At 40.4% G+C, this 24,416-nt stretch overlaps 1 protein-coding gene across 1 annotated transcript in view; it reads left to right on the forward strand.

Moving 5' to 3' along the window:
- The first annotated feature begins 21,259 nt into the window (after positions 1-21,259).
- The window catches only part of LOC145397169 (uncharacterized), a 34,438-nt gene continuing 31,281 nt past the window's right edge, over positions 21,260-24,416 (forward strand). The window contains exons 1-2 of the mRNA XM_080270365.1: positions 21,260-21,339; positions 22,648-22,715. Of these exons, the coding sequence (XP_080126491.1) occupies positions 21,260-21,339; positions 22,648-22,715 (148 nt within the window). The remainder of the gene's footprint in view (positions 21,340-22,647; positions 22,716-24,416) is intronic.

Here is a 24,416-nt window from a genome sequence, read left to right on the forward strand (position 1 = left end):
CTTCCTTAGTCTCCTTCTGGGAAGAGGCTGTTCAGCCGGGGTATAAAGGTACCAAACCGGGAATAGTCTCTTCACGAAGATGCTTCACGAGAAGGGGAAGAGGTTGTTTAATACTACCAGCCAGAGAATGTTGGAAGTGTAACAAATCACAACACGAAGTATTAACACACCTCTTTAAGGGCATGGCAGGCCCTACCTTGTCCTCGTAAGGTTTCCAAACAGCAGGTACTTCCATCACTCGGATACCTTCCCTACTGAGTGTCTTCTCGATCATCTCACTTTTATACATCAGCGCCAGGCACACAGCGACGACGCACAACAGGCTCTGCTCTGCCGCATTTTGCTTGGCTTGACATTTTGTTTTCCGGGATGAATAAACAAAGTGACCAGAACAATAACAGCAAACTTACCTTAGAAGTAACAGTAAATTCCTCATTGTTGCCTTTTTTTTTTTTTTTTTTTTTTTTTTTGGTGTATCATCTTGAAAATTAATTGAATGACATTTGGAGGAATACTTTATGCCACAGGTTTGATTCCACGTAAATGAACGAAGTCTCATTTGCGTATCTAGTTACGTTTGCCCGAACATTATCTGTAAGGTAGGGTACAAGATAATATATTTGGGTTCATTCATGGAGCGTACATATGTAAAACATATAAGGGAATGGCATTTGTAATGCATGTCAAACTATACAAGGAATACAGAGCGACCAACGGCGGCAATGCCCTCAGTGCGCGCGCGCGCGCGCGCACGCACACACACACACACACACACACACACACACACACACACACACACACACACACACACACACACACACACACACACACACACACACACACACACACACACACACACACACGCAGATTACATAGATAGATAGATACACACATACGATTACATACATTGATACAGAGAGAGAGAGAGAGAGAAGTACTGATACAGCTATAATGTCTGTGTGTGTTCATAATAAATCAAAGATCATGTAAATACGTACTTTTCTAACATGTCGTCTGACACAAAGAATCGGTAATAGTTTGGGAGGCCACGACATCATGTGTTTCGTCCAAAACTAAATAATTGGCAAATCCAGTGTAAAGTCGACCACTTTTACCCCATGTCTTATAGGCTGAATACCAATGATTCTGCGAATAACTGATACTCATACTTTCACAGCAGAAGTAAGTGATACAGAACGCTGGAGTTATATTTCCCAGTAACAGGTTCCCTTACTGTTATTGAAAATGTCCCACAGTAAAAACACAGAAACTTAATCATGAACAATGATCTTTCACAAGAACATACATTTTTTTATGCCAATGACCGCTTCTACCTCCCTCTCTACGGAAAAAGTAGAAATCGTATTTTACATTCATGTTCCTCTCGAGGAAATCATTGCTTTAAGCAGTCGCACTGAAAAGAAATACTGTACTCTCCCCTTTTGCCCTGATACCATCTTAGCTCGTTTAACCTACTTCTGCATTTCCACTCTCCCTTAAAAACTGTCCCATTATATATTCTCAAATTAGATAGTCCAACATCTATACGCTGTGTGTAATGCTGTATTCAGGTGACATTACACTCACTGGACACATACATGCACGCACACTATGAGGACATCATTAAATCAGCAGCAATCCGAAGCAAGTTTTAAGGATATTAGCTGAAAAGAAGTAATTGAGAGTATTAATGTCGTTGATTCATATTGCCGAATGAGTGATGCTGAGATAGAACACACGGGAATAAGGTTGTATTCTTTATTTCTCCTAAACACAGAAGTAGACACACTAAAATATTATGATGGTTGATCTTTATCATTTTGGATGTGTTGTGTCACAGCCTGATTGGTGATCACCCACAGCCCTTTCTGCCTAAGTACCTATTTGACCGACTTCGTTACATGATTTCAGATGTAAAGTCATGATTTCAGATGTAAATTCATAACATTCTATGACAAACATATGAAACCTTTTCGGTTACCGCCCACAACTTTGTTGCAAATAAGCTGCTGCCTAGTCAGTGACCATCATTTGGGGGGAATTATTTGAATGATTGATCAATCGATATAAAATTACGTGGAATGTGTGCTGTCAATGTACTATTACAACCAAGGCGGCCCTCAATGAATAATTATATTCTTAATATGTTCCTTGGTTTCTGAATAAAATTTCATAGGCACTGTTTACGTTGCAGGTGACTGAACAGGTGGAGATGCGACAGCCACTCATGGTCACAATTGTCTATGGGGTTCTGACAAACCAACTTGAGAAAAGGGTGGCTTACAATGGCACACCAAATACACAACAGAGGTCGAATTTCTTCTGCTCTTGTGTTTGTAAGGTTCTCAAGGAATTAGAAAGAAGCTTACGATTAGCCTGAGGCCTAACCCTCCATTCTGTGTTCATTCTGTTATCCTGTTGCTGCTTGTATGTGTGGGAGGGTGGTTTATTGTTACAAGTTGGAAGATACCTATATATCTATTTCTATGTCTGTTTCTCTCTCTCTCTCTCTCTCTCTCTCTCTCTCTCTCTCTCTCTCTCTCTATATATATATATATATATATATATATATATATATATATATATATATATATATATATACTTGATGGTGGCCAGAATTAGGATCCAAGTAAGATGGAGGAATAGAAGAAAGGAAAGACGAGAGGAAGGAGTAGTTGCAAAGAGAGTGGAAAGGTTACAAGAGGATGAGAAAAAGGCAGAGTATAAGAGAGAAGTGGAGGAATGATTGAGCAAATATGAATTGGAGCAGATGGGGGACGTGGAAGGTGTGTGCAGGATACTTACAGAAGAAAAATGTGCAGCATGTGATGTGGTGTGTGGGAGGAAGAGAAGACGGAGGGGGGGTGCAAGGAACAGCGTGGTGGACTGAAGAGGTGAGACAGGCTGTGGCACAAAAGAAGAAAGCATACAGTGAATGGATGAGAAATAGGGGCGTGGAAGAAGTTGAGAGGCGGAAGAGAGAGTTATATGCAGAAAGAAAGAGGTAAAAAGATTAGTAAGAGAGAGTAAGAAGAGAGTGGTTGAGGAATTTGGAAGGAATTTCAGTGTAAAGTGCAGGGACTGTAAGAAAATGTTCTGGAAAGAGGTGAAGAGAGTAAGATAGGGGGGAAGTGAGGTTAGCAGGGGAGTGAAAGATAAAAATGGTAGATTACTAGTGGAGAAGGGAGAAAAAGTGAGCAGATGGAGAGAACACTTTAAGGAATTGTTGAACATAGAGGATGGAAGTAATGCGAGTATAAGTGGCTGGGGAATGGCTGGGAGAAGGAGGGAGGTGAGAAGACAGGAAGAAATCAGTAGGATAGAAGTTGTGGAAGCAATGAAGAAAGTTAAACTTGGGAAAGCCCCAGGAATTGATGGAGTGTGTGGTGAAATGCTGAAGCATGGGGGAGAGATAGTAGTAGAATGGATGTGGAAGATGTGCAGATTGGCCTGGGGGGAAGGTAGAGTCCCGGAGGATTGGAAGTCAGGTATAATTATTCCCTTGTACAAAGGAAAAGGGGAAAAAGAAGTGTGTGGTAATCATAGGGGCATTTGTCTTCTTAGTATACTAGGAAAAGTGTATGGTAGGATACTTATTGATAGGGTTAGGGAAAGAACAGAGAAATTAGTTGGAGAAGAAGAGGGAGGCTTTAGGAAGGGAAGGGGTTGTGTAGATCAGATATTCATTCTTAGATCCTTAGTGGAAAAGTTTCTAGAGAAGGGAAAGAAGTTGTATGTGGCTTTCATGGCTTTGGGGAAAGCATATGACAGGGCGGATAGACAAAGATTGTGGGACGTATTAAGAATATATGGAGTAGATGGGAAGTTGTTGAATGCTGTGAAGAGTATGTATGATGGTGCTAAGGCTGCAGTGCGTGTGGATGGTGAACTAAGTGAATTTTTCTCTTTGAAGGTTGGGTTGAAACAGGGACGTGTCATGTATCCATGGTTGTTCAACCTGTACCTGGATGGGGTAATAAAAGAGGTACAAGGTAGGGTAGTGGATGTTGGAGTGGCCCTGGTGAGAGAGGATAGTGTTTGGAAACTCCCTGTACTGTTGTTTGCAGATGATACTGTGTTGTTGAGTGAATACGAGGGGGATCTGCAAGGCTTGGTGGATGAGTTTGGGAGAGTGTGTAAGAAACGGAATCTAAAGGTGAATGTAGGGAAGAGTAAAGTGATGGTCTTTGAGAGAGGTGAAGTCAGTGAATGTACAGCGAGGTTGGATGGTGAGGAATTGGAAAATGTGAGTACGTTTAAGTACTTGGGTAGTGTGATGAGTAAGGATGGAGGTTTGGAGGGTGAAGTTCTTGAAAGGGTACAGCAGGGAAGAAAGGTTGCTGGTTCTTTGAAAGCAGTGATAAGAAACAGGGAAGTGAGCATGGAAGTGAAAAAGTTACATGACAGTAATGTGATACCAATTCTAACATATGGAAGTGATGCTTGGACGTTGTTGGAAGGACACAAGTCAAGAGTGAGGGCAGTGGAAATAAGTTAAGAGGAGCCTGTGGAGTCACATGGAGAGACAGGCTGACGAATGAGGATATAAAGGAGCGTTGTGATGTGGATGTGGATGTGATAGGAAGCGTTATGAGGAACACAATAAGGTAGTTTGGCCATGTGGAGAGGATGGAGGGTGAGAGACTGACGAAGAGAGTGTATATGAGTGAGGTGAAGGGGGGAAGAGGGAGGGGGAGGCCGAGGATGAGATGGAGGGATGGGGTGGAGAGGTATATGAGAGAGGGGTGTGTGAGTTGTGAGCAGGGGAGTGAAATGGCGGGGGACAGGGCGACGTGGAGGCGATTTGTTCGTGGCCACCCCAAACGGGATTGAGGCGTCTGGCAATAGATAGATATAGACTATACTATCAGGTCCATTTGACACCTCTAAGACTGAGACCTCGGCGCCGGTTTGCTGCTGCGAGTCTAAAAGGTGTGGGCGCCTCTCATTAGGTGATGTTTCCTTATGGATTCCCTAACATGAACCATTGGAGTGGGGGAGACGGTGAGTTTAAGTTAATGCGGCCGCAATGATTGACACATATGCAGAACGACAGTTTAGACCTGATAGTATATTGCAAACTGATGGTATATAATAAACTGTCATTCTGCATATATATACAGTATATGTTATGGGCATATATGGCAGTGCACTCTTAGCGTTTAATTCATCACCAAAAGGGGTAAGGTAAAGCTCACAGGAAAACTAACTTTCCTTTACACTGTAACATACACACAAAAACAAAATCAGGTTCGTATATCAAAAGGAAATTCACACAGGCATCACAATACAAATATAAAACAATAAATTATATGTCTTACCTAACCACGTTACAATGAATGGAAGCTACGTACTAACAGCTTGAGGTATTAGAACTCGTTGAAACTTAAACCACACAACCATATGGTATGGAGAGGTAAACCAAAAGAAGAAATGATGTACAGTGTGTTTTGTAATCAAAGTAATGTATCTAGTAATAAACTGTGTGAAAATGTGTCTAGTTATGAAATGTAGCTCTCATGCTAATTCCTCAAGCTTATTTACTCCGTCTTCTTAGATTTAATGTCAAAGTACGGTTTTAAGTATAATCTCCAGCCAATTTCACATAAAGAAGGCATGAGCTACCAATTATAAACTGGCACATCATAACTCCTAGCCAATTTAGAGTCGTTAAGAGGCCGGAGCCGGTTAGTTATTGATAAACAATCTCATTTGCTCCTCCCACACGATATGTAACACACACTTTTGGTCAAGGACAAGGTCTCTATGCGATGAACATGAATAACATTTAATGATATTCTGCCCGGAAACAGAAAAAAACAAAACAAAATGATTTCGTGATCTAAAGTGCTTTCTTGAGTGAAAAAAAAAGCCTTTCTCAGGGCTTGTGTAAATAGTTAACATAGAGAGGTAATAATTTTCCCCAGCTCGCGTGCAACAAACATACAAGAAAGCTTGGCTAGTTAAGACAGACTCTCGAGAAAAGGATTTACTGTAGTGTTTTGGGGTGTTCGCCTTATATCTCTCCTTTATCAGTCACCTCTTTCACACGTTCGTTGTCTCATACTCCACGGGATAACTACAGCCGTGACTATATATATATATATATATATATATATATATATATATATATATATATATATATATATATATATATTTGTGTGTGTGTGTGTGTGTGTGTGTGTGTGTGTGTGTGTGTGTGTGTGTGTGTTTGAATGGATGAGTAAATGGGGAGTGTGTCGTCCTGTCTCGGCTACCTCCCTTTCCCTGAGGGAAGCAGCCTATATATATATATATATATATATATATATATATATATATAATATCTATCTATCCATCTATCTATCTATCTATCTATCTCTCTCTCTCTCTATATATAGATATATATAGATATATATATAGATATATATATATAAAGAAAAATTTGCACGCGTAGGCTCGTCTCAAAAATATTTTACGGAGCTGTCAAACCACTGAGCTTTATAATATGGAGAGTCTTTCTCATGGGTAAGACCACATAGTTTGTGTAAAAGCCGCCAGGGGCCCAGGGCGGCGCTGATGTTGTTTATCTACACCACCGACGCCCACGTCTTTTTGAAATTAGCCGAAGAATTCGGAAAGTATAGTGCCATGGACTATATAAACAACAGCTTATATAAACAACAGCGAAACAAAAACAGCAAGTTAAGAACAGTGATCCAACTGCATTTCCATGGTGAAGGCGACGAGTGGTGGTATTTCAATGTGGCGGCCAAAGCTACACGCTACCTGCGGAGATAGCCTCTGCATAATATAGAGCTCAGTGTGTCAAACTCACAGTTTGTAGTCCACATAATAACAGAAATCTATAGGATGTCGTTAGTTGCCTTGTACCATTCCTCAACGAATTTCATGTTTGCCTTGATTTGTAAGTAGCAATCATGAGCATGACAGGTGAGAAAATCAATGCCTTATGTACAGTTGCGTTCATGATTCCCTGGACACATCTGGAGGTATCTGGCATCCTCTTGCTACACGACATAGTAGTAATCTATGAATGAAGGCAACGATTTGTGTCGTGCCCGCTGTTGGTTACAGACGCTCAGTTCCATTGGTTACCAGTGTGAAAATAAAAAATTACCTTCTAAGCATCTCTAGAGTGTATTGAGTGATACTGTCAGTATAATGGTAGTGATATCACTGATTCAGTCGTACTGAGTAGATGTATCAGCATTATTTACATACATCTACAGTTGGTTAAACCGTAGTAATATAAGGAACAGCAGCCAATGGCAACCTATATTACATCTTGTTGGATTCGCTTCAGAGGATCGAAACAGAATTCATATTGACCAAAGTAAGTTAAAGTATTGTTTCTGCGTAGCTAATTGATGTTTAACATGTGCCTCAATCCTCTGTTGCTGTGTCCTAACACTGTTTGACCTAAGGAGCACTGCATCATTTCATACAGTTACTGTATAACGGAACACTGTGTGTGTGTGTGTGTGTGTGTGTGTGTGTGTGTGTGTGTGTGTGTGTGTGTGTGTGTTTCCAGTGTATCTCATGAAAGGCTTAAGGAATCAATATGAAACCTTCAGGGTATCAAGATATGGCCAAAATCGTGGCCGAGTTCGAAAATGGGCACTTGGGGTTAAGGTCACTAATATGGCTGTCAGAAGTCTACTAAAGTTTATCGCCAGCCTTTAACACCATTATATTTCATGAATAGCTTGAGCTATCAACATGAAACCTTCAGGGTATAAAGATATGGCCAAAATCTTGGACTTGGCCAAACATATTCTGGCGGGCAATTAGCATTCGGCTCCCGAACGCTTCTCTGTCATTTATATCTTATTTGCTTAAACATATTTTTTTACGAGAGAGTAATTCGAACCCGAAAGGTTCCTGCGTCCTTGTGGCGTCTTGGGTGAGTGATTAGTATCAGCGGATATCATATAGGCATACCGATCTCTATTTAGTAATTATTCATTATTAGTGTAACCCTGTATAACTTAAAACGTGGGCTCTCCGAGCCTAACCTGGAAGGAATGGCCATCTTTATACCTCGTTTCGTACTGTGCGCTACATTATTAGATTAAAAACTGCTTTTGTGGTCACCGATCAGTATTTTAATGCACAAATTCAAATCATAACTTAAATGCGGCTCATACACGTATGCAAAGAATTACTATTATCCTGAAACAAAATACCGGACTGTTGCGGAGTTACAGGGAGAAACGAATGTAGGACGTTTCGGCCACGGAAGTTTGGGCCATGGGACACCAACCTAGGACGTTTTGAAGTGTGAAGTGTTGTGAACCTTAACCTAACCTTACCTGACCTGACCTAACCTAACCTATGCCCTACCTTCCGTGGCTAAAACGTCCTAGGGTGGTGGCCCATGGCTCAAACGTCCTTGGCCGAAACATCGGAGTATCCAAGTGGTGAGGGTGCTACTATCCTGTGTTTTTTTGTATTATTTGTCAGAAATAGGTCCAAGAGACAGGCGTTATGGTCAGGATTATCTGGTATTCTGGTTGGTTGCTTTACCAACTGCGGGAGATTAAACAATTCTGCAAACAGCACGCATTTTAGACCAGTGACGGCATCCCTGGCAGAATACAATAACCATTCTACATTATGGACTTTAAAATCTCCCCAAACGGTCATTTCAGTGGTAAGGATAATGTTTAGGTTAGTTAACCGTGTGAATATGGAGTCAAATACACTGGGTTCTGAAGAAGCATTAGATAAGCGATAATTTTTTTTTTTAATGCAAGGGACAAGGAACCAAAGGCCAGGAGCCTGCAAACCATTCCTTTCAAGAAAAAACAAACAAAAACAATGCAAAAGAGAGCCAGTTTTAAGATCCGTTCATTTCGATATACCTGGACACACTGAGCTGAAAGACTGGAGATCATAGGAAGTAGGAAATACAGACAGAGGGAGACAGTTTCAAAGATAAACTGTTTAAGGACTAGAAGTAGCAGTTAACTCTTGCATTAGAGAGTTGGACAGAGAAGGGATGAGAGTTTGTTGCTAGACGGGTGCTAAGCGCCCATCTTAGAGGTGGAGGGATGCAAGCAGACAGTTCGGAAGAGCAGTGACCATTGAAGTAGCGACAGAAAAGAGATAAGAAGAAGCAACAATGCAACGAAGAGACAGCGGTTGAAGGGAGCCAGTAAGAGGAGTACAGTTAATGAGATGAAAAGCCTTTGACTCCACCCTATTTAGATAATTTAGTTTATATAGTGAATAACCAAAATTAGGTTTAGTGAAATTCAAATTAGTGTCAGCAACAAATTCAGATTTGATATAACAACAGGTTCCAAAATGGTTACGGAAGTTTGTGAGGAGTTGGTAATCTCAAAAAGAAAATGTGGGTATGTCAGTAGAGGGAGAGATTTGGGATTCTGTCCTTTCAGAAGAATAAACATTTAGAAATGATCTCGAATTATCTGAAGTCTCGTAACTCGCCCTAGAATATTCCTGTTGTCTTTAGATTTTCTGGCACTTGCTCTGCTTCAACAGGATATTCATCCACAGGAGGGACCCTGTATTCAATGGCAAGATTATGGAGCACTGCAGCTGCTACGATGTTGATTTTCGTCGTGTCGAGACTTGTCTGCATTGATCTGCCAAGACATGAAAACTCCTTTTAAGCACGCCAGACACGCAATACTGTGTTTCTTGTTCGAACATGTGATGCATTGTACCATTCTTCCTTGTCCACATGGGGTCTCAGAAGTGGTGTTAGCAAGTAGTTACGACAGGGATAACCACTATCACCAAGCAGATGTCCAGGACAGAGGCCGTCTTCCAGTTCTTGACATAATCTACTGTTTTCAAAGACCCTGCTGTCATGGACACTACTGGCCCACCTTGCAACAATATTAAAGAGCTGAAGTTGTGGTCCACATACAGCCTGCACGTTCAAAGAACAGAATTCCGTTCTACAATGAAAAATATCAGGCTGGTGGACTGAAGACCTTCTTACAGGCATGTGTGTACTTTCAGTGCAACTTAACACATCAGGCATGTCACCATTTGCTCTTGAAAGCTCGCATGCTTTCATGTATTTCCCTGACCAAGGGAAACTGGGTGATGTCCCGGCTCCTCCGCGCTATGGCCTTTGCAACTCTGGCCAGACAACGACTCACATATATTTGTGAAATGTCAAAAAAGTCTGCGACATTCATTTGATGACTGCCACTTGCCTTGCACCTTAGTGCTATGATAACCTGTATGTGTGGTGGAACTGGGCAGTGGGCAACCTATCAAAAAAAGAAGAGGCAGGTAATATCAAGAAAAGTAATGGTATGTAATATCATGAATTAAAAAATAAACAAAATAAAATATCAAAATTTTGAAGCTTAAATATTGTCTTAATAATTATAATTTTAAAATTTAAACAACCGTGTATGAGTTTCTAAAATTCACATACAATATAATCTCTTAATGTTAGGGGCTGTTAACCCCTTTATCATCCTACGAGTATGCCTTGGCTGGTCATATCGATCTAGACGTTCCAAGTAGCGGAGATGAGGAAACGTTAAGAAGATTACTTGAAAACAGAGTTTTTGAGTAAAAATCTTAATGACAGGCAATATTTAATATAGTTTTATTAAACAATGTCGACCTTTAAGTCAAAACCAGCAAGACATCATGCATTTACTGCAGTCAGTTGAATTAAAGCAAAAAAATAGTGCAGAAACATATGTGTGGCCATCAGATTATAGAACGTGTGGTATAACTGTATAAGCTCATAACATTTTCTTCTCGTATGCTGATATTATGTTCTGATGTTTATTGCCGAGACTCGAATGATTCTTACCTATATAAACGGTGCATGAGTTTCGTTCAAGAGATTTATGTTTTTCTAGTGGAGATAATTTTGCACACCAACCTCCAATATCCTCTATACTGGCATTTATACTGACAATGTATCAACTAGTAACTGTGAAGTATATCACAGCCATCTTTGATTGACGACTTTTTTTTTCTTTTTTTTTATCACGACCAATCATATTAACTCTTTCAACATAGCGCCATTGAGAACCCTATTCATATTAATTAAGCCTTGACAGGGACACCTGTTGTGAGAACTATTAAGGCTGGCCTGTCTTCAAAGAGAGAGGACAGTCATTTGTGGTACTATGACCATTACAAGACAAGTAAGAGGTGGATCTTTCTACCTGATCGTTCAATCTGTGAGCTGTTGCACCAATGAGGTTAGTACATTAAACATTTGCACCTGCAGGTGGGTAAGAATTATGTAAATGTTTTTTCCAGGTTAATATTCATTATGGTACCTGCAACTTAGGTTGGGTAAGGATCCAAGTTTTTTTTTCACTTTTCTGGTTAACATTTATGTTGCACCTGCAGGTTATGTTAGGTAAGGACTCATGTTTGGTATACTCCAGGTTAGGTTAGGTTTGGTCGTTAGGTTCAATGGACTGAATGTGGGTTATGGTAACATGTTTTCTGGTGTATACTGAAGCGACTTTAATGATTTTGACAATATTTCTTCCTCAATTACTTGTTTTTGCCATTTTTCCCAAACCAAAACTCCGAAATCCCACCAGTCCCGAAAGACCCTTGAGGGGGAGGGAGGGGGTAATTTCAAAACCATTGAAGAGAACTGAAAATAATAATCGAATTCGTTCAAACCACACCAAAACACACCAGGAAAACCTATTGCTAAGGCAAAAGAAATGGTGCGAACTTGTAAAAGTTTATTGAGCGCATACAGTACGTGAAACCGTAATTTACACTAATTGACTATGCACGATTCGTCTGTCTAGGTAATTCTCGGTCATTCTTTATTGTAGGAATCATTTCGTGCACTAACTAGTTATTAAAGTATCATGCACCAAATCCGGCGGCATACGACCCTGGCAGTTCCGCCGCCAGATTTTAATTATATTCTTATTCATGCACCATATCTGATAAACAGCTTGGCAGAAATACAGAATTAAAAAATGGAAGTGGATACGGTACTTTGTTATCGTCTCGCCGTAAATTAACCATCTCCGAAGGTGGTGAAGTTTTTTAAACGAAAAAAAAATATTAAAAGATTATTTCCTTACAAGATATTTTTATCATCAAATTACAATTCCCCTCACACATACCATACGGTCCATCAGATTCTACATAGTTTTAATTGCAGAAGGCTACTATAGTATGACGAAGGGACATGCGAATGGGTGATATGAGACTGCCCCCGAATTCCAATAGTACGCTGCGATAACCCTCTCCCGTTCGTAGGGGGATGCACTCCCTTTCTTTTGTTAAGATTACCAAAAGATAAAGGTAGGACAAGGTGAACACTTGCCCACAGTTTAAGACTACGGCCGTTGCAACTTCCAAGCAGTTTTTAACCAATCTGCATCGAATTCTTGGAAGGGTTTAGAGCAATAATAAAGTTGCTTGGTTTTGAAAACAATGATTCAAAAGTCAGGGTCACAGTGAAATGTCAAAAGTCAGAGTCACAGGAGAAGCTCATTCAGTTCTGATCCGATCTGGACCAGATTTTGTGACTGAGTTACTTTTAAAAAACAACTCGCAAAATTATCGTGCAGTCATATGCTCGTTCCTTTCATCAACTGGTAGGCGTGTGTTGCTATTGTTGTTTGTTGTTGTTCTTATGACATTATTATTATTATTATTATATTTATTATTATTATATAGAAGCTTGTGAAAGAACTGAAACAAGCCGTAACTGCTAGGAACTTCCTATTCAACTCGATGAATACATTTTTTCCAGCCGGGATAGCGATGCTGGTGTTGTTCTCGGTTTGTATGTGTACGTGTCTGTGTGTCTGTTTGCAAGATAACTTCGCAAAGGCTCAAGGTATCATCACAAAATATTACAGGCCAATGGTAAGGAAAAAATAGCAAACACGAGTTCGAAATTGGTGAAAGTAGGTCAAGGTCTATGTGTCTGTTACCACGATAACTTTGCAACCGCTTAAGATATCATCAGAAAATTTTACAGGTGTATAGTAGGGATGAAAATCTCCTACGAATATTGTTTTCATCTTGTCTGTGTGTCTGTGTGTCTCTTAGCACAATAAATTCGCAACAACTCATATCATCACAAAATTTTCCAGGTGTGCAGTAGAGATGAAAATCTCTTACGAATAATGTTTTCATTTTGTCTGTCTGTTTGTGTGTCTGGGTGTCTGTTAGCACCTTAACTTCGCAACCGCTCGACATATCTTTACAAAATCTTACACGTGTGTAGTAGGGATGAAAATTTCCTACGAGTTCGAGATTGGTGGAAGTACTGTAGGTGAAGGTCTGTGTTGATACCACGATAACTTCTCAGCCAATAATAATATCATCACAAACTTTTGCAGGTGTGTACTAGGGATGAAAATCTCGTACGAGTTCGAAATTGGTGAATACAGATCAAGGCCAAGGTCATATTCCGCGCCGCACTAGATATGTATCGGCTCGCGGCTGGTGTAATTACTCCTTTGGGGGTGCCTCTAGTATTTTATTTTTTTCATTCTTTATTAAAACTACATCCAGACTAGAATAACCTGCCAAGTAAAGATATTTCGTGTTGAAAGGGTCAAGAAGGGATTCTTCCTAACGCCTGAAGATCGAAAAGTTAACACTTAACAGACTAAAACAACTGAAGGGAGCAAGAATAATAGTATAGACTTGGTGCGGCACAAAGGCGGGGAACATTTCTAGGTCTTGCCTTATTTTTCAGTACTCAGTGCAATCTTAAGCTAATTTATTCAGAGCCTATTTTTATACTGTTCTAAACCTCCATGTTTTCTTATAACACACAATGTCCTTATATCATTGTTTCCTTCTACACATTTTTTGTGAGTATTCAGTCTTCATGATATTTACCCACATTTTAACTCTCCGTGTGCAATATCTTATACTTTCTTTTTATTTATTTAATTCTTAAATATATATAAATGTTAGGTTGCATTACTGTCTTCAGCACGAAAACCTCTTCATTTCATTCTACTGCTGTCAGAATCCTTCGTAGTGAAGATTTTAATGAAGACTGTATTTAATCTCTTTACTGTTAATGATCTTCCGTCAATCTGAATAATATCATTAAATCGTAGCACAAATTACACACACACACACACACACACACACACACACACACACACACACACACACACACACACACATAAGGATTTGCAGATTTCAGGAGGATGACGTCTTTCTCATTCGTTTGGGCTACGCACAAGACGATTTCCTCCAATTTACGGAACACTTCTTAGTTTGATAGGGTTTGAAAGTCTCTGCATTCACGAACCTCAGTCGTCAGATCCTTCCAAAGTTAAATAAGATAATCTGATAATATAACTAATGAATAAAGTATGGCGTCATCTGGTGGAAGGGGTTTGGAGGATTTAGATATACTAAAATGTTGTCATGACAGATTCACCAACGATCGTCACTACTAATCTTCCCTCACGGCATATGGGAAACGAATATGTGAAAATAATACCCCTAACCTATTTCTTTCCATGGACAAAAAAATTTGTTAAAGTATTGTGTACGTTATATAAGAACCACTCTCCTATTTCATATCAGAATATTAAGAAAGAAATGCATCCTGCTTTGCTGTATAATTTGAAGAATGCCATAGTCGTTTTTGTCAATTGGAACATTTATTTTACAAATGAAAATGGGATGAGGTATTGTCCATAATCAAAAAACAAGAAAAGCCCAGCACAATGGACAAAACAAACCATTAACATCATTTTCGCTACATACTTTTGCCTTCACTCCAAACGTAAACAACTGTACATATTCTTCCCATATAGATATTCCCCACATAAACCTATCAAAGTAAGTCAATCTGTCCACTATCAAGTTGGCAAAAGGCGTGACACACTTTTGGTCATGTCCCTTCCCACACATAGACTATCTCAGCCAACAAGTGATTTACTGTACGAAAGTGTGGGTCTGAAGAGAGAGGGTCCACTAAGTAATATAAGCCAGGGATCGATCTGGCCGACCCACAAGGTCTAGGCATCGTACCCTGCACGGGTGACTGCCTCACACACCTTTGGCTGACCATCGCCTCTCTGCTGGTAAGTCTGGGAAGTGAGGCGCCGTGCTGCCGTGGCTGAAGGTGTTAGTGTGGTGGTGGTGTGGGTGACGGTGATGGTGTGGTGCTAGTGTGGCTGACGGTGTTAGTGTGGTGCTGGTGTGGCTGACGGTGTTAGTGTGGTGCTGGTGTGGCTGACGGTGTTAGTGTGGTGCTGGTGTGGCTGACGGTGTTAATGTGGTGCTGGTGTGGCTGACGGTGTTAGTGTGGTGCTGGTGTGGCTGACGATGTTAGTGTGGTGATGGTGTTACTGACGGTGTTAGTGTGGTGCTGGTGCGGCTGACGGTGTCATCTATATTACAAGAAAACAGTATTAACCCTGTAAAATCGCTTTGTGCACAAGAAATTATAACAGGAATCGACCAAATTATAGATCTTTTTACTTTGAGGTCCAGGGTTAATTTCTGTTTGAAAGACTGGGTTTCCCACTGAAAGACAATGTGAGGAATACTCTTCCTAACTTCTGTTCATGTGAATGGCTGAAGTTTCCAAATAACACGTTTATCGAAATGGACAAAGTGGGAAAAATTTGTTGTCAGACGAATATTCCATGGCCTCCTTAAAGGAGTGATAGGCAAAACACACTTCAAAAGTGTGGAGTCCACTGTAACAGAGGTAGTCCTATTTAAACAAGGATAATGAAACAAATACTATTGAAAGACAGCGAGAGTCCAAGAAAGGAATGAAACTGATTGAGCATAAAGTGTCTGAGCTTTTATTTACCTCCGCATAGGGGGTTATGTTATTTCCTGCGTTTGTTTGTTTGTCTGTCCGTCTGTTAGCAACTTTACTAAAAATGTTATGAACGGATTTGGATGAAATTTTGTGGATGGGTGGGCCATGAGCCAAGAAAGAAATAATTAAATTTTCGGGCGGATCCGGATCCTGAGTATCCCGCACAATATCTCCAAAAGTTTTCAATGATTTTCAATGAAATTTTGTGGAAAGGTGGGCCATGGACCAAGAAAGAATTGGTTAAATTTGGGGGCGGATCTGGATCTGGATCCTTTTTAATGGCAATGGCATTGATGGAGGTATGCTCTCTCTGATTGTTTTCCAGTTTATAAATAGTTTTTGTTTTGCAGAAGATGAACAGAGGAAGAAAAACTATTATAAAAAAATCCCTACACCATATTACAGGTGTCCCCCATTGTAAGAAAAAATCTGTAACAGTTGACTCTTGAACTGCTGTGTTGAAGTTCAGGGGAAAACTAGTCTTGGGAAGCAAGTTCTAAAGAATAGCAGTTTTGGGAATAAATAAATTATGACAGGCAGAGGTTCTGCAATATGACTGTGTGACGGTCATCCCATGAGCACTACTGGATACCCGTGTGGCACGGGTGAAGGGGTGGAGAGGTGGCACAATGGATGTAACTTCATGTGAGCATTTGCCTTCAAAGTATTTGTACAATAATGCAAGTGAAGCAATATTCTTTTTTACCTGTAGGGGAGGTAGTTCATTTGTAATTGATGGGGTATTATTTATTCTTATAGCTTTGTTCTGAACACTGTCCAGTTGTTTAGTGCAACTGTTCTACATCCACTACACAAGTGTGAGCAATATTCGAGCTCGGAAATGATAACGCACATGGCTTTAAAAAAATTAAAAATGATGAGGGACGGACTTGAAAGACCTGTACATATCTGAGAGATGGGGGAACTAAATGTTTTGGCTGTTGGGAACAAAGCTACATTTGCCACTCTTCCCCTGCCTAAGATTAGGATATAAGCAAATATGTCTGAAGAACACAGATCACACTGAATTACACTTCTACATCTGCAGCTTTCCAAACGCCAGAAAGGGGGGAAAATGCAGGATTTGAGCAACATCAACCGTACAAATGATGTGTAAAAGGCTTATGATAAGTTCAGTACAATAATTTCACATACAGATAAGCGGCGAAAGAAGATTGGTTAGGATTTCACGAATATAAACATTAACAGTGACTAATGAATATAAGATTTTTTTAAAATTCCATAGCAGTAGAGGTTCTTGAATCTTGGACTAAATATAATCGTCTTGTTGTGGGTTGAATATACAGAGTGACACGACTGCATTAGAAGGATTTATCCCTTTCAACCCGAACTTGTCATCAGTAGATTAAACTTGCAAACGCCAGACGATATTTTTTACCTTAAGATTTTATTTTTGAACCAGGGGATTTTGATATAAACTTCAATGAACTCTCCATACGAGATGGCATTAGATAAGTAAAACAAAGTGGATGCTGCAGTTAAAGAACTACATCATCTCTCTAAAGGGCTTAATGAGTTGTGGCTAAGCCCATTAGCAATAAATTTTTTTCTTCCAAAAATAATTTTGGTGTAGCTAGAATTTTATAGAAAAATGGATTTGTTTTATCATGGTTTAAAAAGCATTTTAAATCCTTTCGGAGATTAACAAAATAATCTAGAGGTAATAGGACTGTAATATGAAAGGTGTCATTGTTTTAAAAATTATTAGTAAAATTGTTCTTATTATTTAAGGGAAAATAAGGTCGTTTAGCCACAATTCGAACAGACAGCATAACCAAAGACATAAAACCACGACCCTAATCTTAATCCACACCCCGAGACGTAGCACTATAACCGTAAGTGACCGTAAATGCTGTGCAAATGCCCGCTATTGCTTTGTAAAAACCTGTAAATAGACAGTGCTCCTTAAATGTCTGCAGTAGCGCGTCAGCCGTCGCTAACTGCCCTTAAATGTCCGCCAGTGCTTTCTAAATGCTCGCAAGTGCCCTTAAATGCCTGTAACTTCTTTACCTCCAGATATAACCTCAATGCCCTATCACTTCAAAATTCCATAACCACTATTATAACCTGGTAGCCTTACGACATAATCCATAACCCCTCAACATATCCCCCACAACCTCAGATCAAACCCCATAACCCCACAAATACCCTCATAATCACAAACAAAACCCCATAACCACAGATATACTTCCTCAACCCCAGACATAACTCAGAAATATACTCCATAGCATAAGATGTATTAATGATGAGTTCTTAATCCTTTTTAAAGTAAAATATAATCGTTTGAGACTAAAGACCAAACCTACATAACTCGACCCCATAATGCTAGACCCCCAAATGAAAGACCCCATAATGGTAGACCATTACTCTAGATCCCCAAATGGCAGATCCCACAATGGTGGACCATAACTCTAGATTCTCAAATGGCAGACACCATACTTTTACACCCCATAATGTCACACACCATACCCCAAAATTCTAGACCTCATAACGGCAGACCCCATAATTGCACACCATAATTCTAGAATCCATAATGACATACACCATAATTCTAAACCTCATTATGGCAGACCCCATAACTCAAGACAAAAGCAACCATAATGACAGTATCATTTCACTGTAGACCCCATAATGGCAGACTCCCTAAACCACGACCGATAACCTTTCCATCTGTTCATCATCCAAAGCTTTCATTGTCCCATCTCGAATGTAGTTGCAGTTGTAACCCAGGCTCATCTGAGCGTGAACCCAATGGACTGCAGGATGAATTCCCTTTCCTTTAATCCACCATCTTCCTTTCGGGGGATAGGGAAGGAGGTGAGAGGTGTTTATACACCCGGGTAACGGACCATCTCAGTTATATCAGTGCAAGCACAAGAAGCATCTCTCTCTCTCTCTCTCTCTCTCTCTCCCCGGCACCATATACAATGTAGATCCCGACACTAGTGGACTCAGTATATTCATTTATATCCCCTACGTCAGAAGACGTGCTTTTAATTTTAATTAAGCCACCATCGAACGATCGCATTTAGCATAATGGAGATCTCTTGTAGTGAAGGGGTTAAAGATGACTTTATCTAAGTTCTTCTATTCGAACATTCTCTACTAACCACAGCTAAGTTTCATAAAGATAGCGCGAACAGAAGAAAAAATAAATCTCTTAGTGAACGAGTTAAAGCAAAAAAAAAAAAAAAAAAGAGCATCATCATCATCATCCTGTTTTCCCACAGCAAGGTGGGCTGAGGTAGTAGGGTCCAGAGGGCCAGAGAAAATTGACAAAATAATATACCAATGTTTGCTTAACAGAATAAGCCACTCCCTTCCATGGCCATTCAAGCACTGGGAATCCTGGCTTAGCAGATCAGCAACCAATGTAAACCATCCTCCTCCCCTACAGCCTTGTGGACCACTAGCAATTAGACCATCTTAACCCACTAAACCCACGGTTGTTAACTGGGAGATGGGTGGTAGGAGGGGGGTGAGAATCTATTGGAAAAGTAATGTCGTGTGTGTGTGTGTGTGTGTTTGTGTTTGTGTGTGTGTGTGTGTGTGTGTGTGTGTGTGTGTGTGTGTGTGTGTGTGTGTGTGTGTGTGTGTGTGTGTGTGTGTGTGTGTGTGTGTGTGTGTGTGTGTGTGTGTGTGTGTGTGTGTGTGCAAAAAAAAAAAATCCTCATAAATCTGGCGGCCGTCGCTTACAAGTAACCCTAGTGATGTGGCTTTAGAAGCAATTAAGTTGTGCAACCCTGATTAAGAATACATATGAGCCAATTAACCTCTTCATTGCTTAATGTCCAGCCGGGCAAGGTCATAGCGCTTAAGTTTGTTCAGGGCTGATTTGGTCCAATTAAGCACAATTAGATCCAAATAGGTCCATTCGATACAGGTTTCATAGGTTCACGACCGTCTAATCGAACCTAACCCTAGTGACCGAATACAGAACTCAGTGACTTATAGGCCAACAACATTACGATCACTTCATGCCGTTGAGAGCTAATCAAGATCAAGTACTTTCCGTGCCAACTGCAATACTGCCAGATTAAGTCGTTCAGAGCTAGTTACTCGTTAAATCAGGGACTTGTGGGAACAACTGAATTACGATCAATTTTAGTCATTCAGAGCCAGGTAAGATTCAGTACTTTCAGGACCAACTACATTACGTCCAGTATACGTCTTTCAGAACCAAGTAAAATCATTCAGAACACTCCATGTCCATTCAGGCCCTTTATAAGCAGCCCGACCAAGTAGACCAATCCAGACCAATATAGGGCAGTTCAAGCAGAACAGGGCAATCTTCCCCGCCAGTCCGATGACATAATTTCCGTGGTTTATTCTCACCATCTTGTTATTCAGCTTTAGGGAAAATTTTAGTAGTCAAAGGGTGGATGAGACTATCTAAGCGTCTAGTTAGAAAAACATGTCCTTTGCTTAACATAATCGCCTGGAGATAGCAAGCAGAGAATGAAAAATGGGTCTCGGATTCAGAGGTTAATGGCCAGCTTCATTTACTAAGATATATTGCCAAATGAGCAATGTGAGAGGTTCAAGAGTTACTGAGAATTTATTTCTTATTCAGAGGAGTGTATAAGGAGGCATACAACATTCAGACTTCACTGGATTAGCGGTTATATAACATAGTTTTAAATTTGTAGTCCAGGAAAATTATACATCTTAAGTGGAATGGCGGTTAAACAGTAGTTGGAATTTTAATTCCATGGCGAAATTTTGATGCTCATACCGGTTCAGTGGTGATTGCAAATTTTCAGAGTTCTACTTTCAGCCCTTCTGGAGACGATGAGTTTTGCAGGAATTATACAATGGTGACACAAGCAACCCCTGATTACATAATAAACGCTATACTGTTGTATTCGAGCTTTACCCAGATTTTCGTCCTTTTACAGCTTATTTCACACAGCTCTGTGGCAGAAAAGGAAAATACTGCAGCTTTACATCCTTCCCACAGCACCTCTTCTTGGCTAGCATCATATTTTATTGTTAATGCATTGTTACACATCAGCACTAAAACTGGAGTGATGGTAATTTTAGGTCAAGTCAGAGTAAGTAGGTTATAGTGTCGAGCACTGATCTTATTCACACACACACACACACACACACACACACACACACACACACACACACACACACACACACACACACAAACACACAATGTCTAGTGCTCAGTCAACTCCTCATCCCTCTATGTTCTCCGAATGATTTCCGGAGCGATACCAGCTACTCACTTCAGCCCTTTACTATACTCGTGTAGGAGGAATTAAATTGTGGTGGTGATCGTGGGGCTTGAAGCCTTAACAAAAAAGGTACTCGTACTGTCGGTGTTAAAGGACACTCTCTAAAATGTGTAAGATCAGAACGAATATTTCCCTCCCAGCAGACAAAGCGATGCAGACCTATCGCTCTCGCAGGAAAACCGGGATGGCGGAGCGTGAGACGTATGTGTTGCTGTGGCTGGCTGGGATGTCCTTCAGGGCCATTGCTGAGAGGACGGGAACCAGGTAGCATATTCCAGAAATTATTTGGGCTCCATCCTTTTGCTGGAATAACGTACTCATTCTATATATCCTTGCTATCTGTACTTGATGTCAGCTTCATCCTTATGCTCCGATAGCGTTGTTTTTTCACATCCTTGTTATCTATGTTTATTCATTTGCTGCGATTACGTCATTTTTATATGTATATTCTCGTTGCCCTCATATAATTTAAGTCTCTTGGGAAGAACCTTTATAATGACGGAATTAGCGCAATGGAGAATAAATCTCTTCAAGTAGTAAAGTCTCCTCTGAGTTAATGAAAATCGTCTGGAGAGCAAATGACAGATGAAACAGATGTGATTATACTGAACGGATTCAGATAAAATGATAAACGTTGTCTTAAATTATCGTCACTCATTGAGCTACCAACATCTTACAGCCAAATACAGTAACATCTGTGTGAGAATATACTAACTCTATCTATCGACAGAATCTTGATAGCATAAGTAGTCCCTACAAACAAATCGCCTCCATGTCGCACCGTCCTTTGCCACTTGGATACTCTTCCTCTAACTCACCCCCCTCCCTCTCCCATTTCTCTCTCTTTTCCTTTCCTCCATATCATCCTTCATCTCCTTCTCCCCGTCCCCTCCTGCTTTATTCATGGTCGACCTTGATCAATCACATTCTTGAAGGAAGTATTATTTATGAAGAATCGCCACCAACTGTAGTCATGATTGATTTCTACCATGTATAATCATGAAGTATTCCACACACCTGTATTAGTGAAGCAGCGATGTGAAACGGTGTTAGCCATCTAATGCTTCAACTTCTACTACTACTACTACTACTACTACTGCTACTACTACTACTACTACTACTACTACTACTACTACTGCTACTACTACTACTTATTTTTTTTAAATAATAATCACCTTCATCCATTGGGGAATTATATTGTGAAGATCAAAACTACTACTACTACTATTACTATTACTACTACTACTTGTATTACTACCACCACCGCAACAACAACAATTACTACTGCTACTACTAGCAGTAGTAGTAGTAATAGAAGAATAAGAATTAGTAGTAGTAGTTGTAGTAGTAGTAGTAGTAGTAGCAGTAGCCCCCGGTTCATCGGAATCGTGAACCTGATGGATTGCAGAGGCCCCCTTTCCCTTTGCAGCCCATAACCTCCTCTTGGAGGATAGGGAGCGGGTGAGGGACATTAGTGTAACCAGACACTTGAGCTGTTCATATGAAAGCGTTCCTATCGAGCACCTTGCATACTCGAGAGGCATTAATTCCATGTGACGTTCACCTTGGCAGTTCCAACACAGCGCGGCGGTGGGTGATGCGCTGGCAGAAGGAAGGCAGCTTACTCTCCCGCAGACCCGGTAACGTCCTGGACCCCCATACTGGCAACTGTGCATCTGTTTACCACAATTACCCACAACACTGCCTTCTGACCTCACCTCCGTTTATCTGTATAATGATGAGTTTCCTGTACGAATACGATATTATTCACAGACGTGGTCACTCACTCACCCCACTACCAGGCAATTTCCTCAGATGAACTAATTACCCCGCCAACGAAATTGGACAAAGGTTATGCACTCACCCGTATCTATTTATCTGTGTAAGGATCTCAAAAAGTTGTTATCGGATTTCAATGTAATCGGATGGACTGGTGGGCAGTGGACCAAGGAAGAGTTTGTTAGATTTTGTGGTGGATCCGGATCCAGATGCAGGAATAAATCAAATTTAATTGGCACTGGCGGAGAAATGCGTCCTCTGATGAAGTGTAAGCGGGGCACTCTAAGACGTAGAATTAACTGACTGTGTGAGACCTTAAAAGTATTTGTTTGGTACGAAAGAAAATTACAGCATTATATCAGAGTGTACTATTCCCTATTTGATTGACCTGTGCAACTGAGATGTATGGGGCGAGTTGAATGTTTAATTCGCGCCTGCTGATTGGCCGCCGATGATTTGAATCTACAGCTCTTCTTATTTTAACACATGTATTTATATTATTTAATTGCCTGCAGTATAAGCAGCCTATTTAAATATGGAATAATTTCCGAAGCTAAACAGCTCAAAATTAGCTGTAAAAGTTTACTGTTATCAGAGAAAATTAAACTTGATTATAATGTTTCACAAAACGATGAGTGGCGTGTGAAGTAAATTATTCACCCATGGTGTACACCCACGTCCGCATGTTGTACTGCATCCACCCACGGTGTACACCCACATCCGCATGTTGCACTATAATATCCACCCACGGTGTACACCTACGTCCGCATGTTGCACAACAATACATGCCTGCATTTACTTCAGTGACATCATCGGCGGCCAATCAGCAGCCGTGTATCAAACACACCCTACTTGCCCCATACTTCTCAGTTGCACAGGTCAATCAAATAGACTATAGTGCAGGCTGAGGTATGCGTCCTCTTGGTGCTTTTTGTTCGTCTAGTGGCAGCAAAAGACAAAATGCAAATAATGTCATCGTGTTACTGTTGTGACATCAGGCTCGTCTGAAACGTCAACCCAGTGGACGGCAGGCTTTAGGTGCTTCTTCCTGTAGACCACCATCCTACATTCCGGGGATAGGGAAGAATCTGACGGACAGTTGCATAACCTGGTAGTGTAGCCAACCGATTATATCGTTGCCACCACATGAAGGCGTCCCTCTTCAAAACTTGTCATCATCGTACTCAAGCCATCACCATTCCCTTTTAACGTCAGCTTCTTCATTTCATTACTGTATACAATCAAGCACTAATATAAGATTATCAGAATATAATACGTTTGTTCTGAACTGATCCGTAAACCCGTCAATAGAAGTTGATGGCTTTGCATAGCCAGACAGAGGGTTAATCTGACTAGTAACCAAGGAAATTCATCCGTACTTTATAGTTAAGTTTCATCGAAAATCATGCAACCTTGGCATACAGTACATTCAGGTTTTGGGATTGGTCCAGTTCCGTCAGGTCAAATACACCTTTCCATATCATTTTTTATAGTTATATCTTAGGCCAGTACAGTAGTTGCCGATGCAGAGAAACGTTTGTCGCCGTGTTTTTATGTTGACC

The sequence above is a fragment of the Coenobita brevimanus genome, chromosome 40, assembly GCF_032717465.1.
Source record: "Coenobita brevimanus isolate Jiangsu-jjx chromosome 40, ASM3271746v2, whole genome shotgun sequence".
In the NCBI taxonomy this organism is placed as follows: Eukaryota; Metazoa; Arthropoda; class Malacostraca; order Decapoda; family Coenobitidae; genus Coenobita; species Coenobita brevimanus.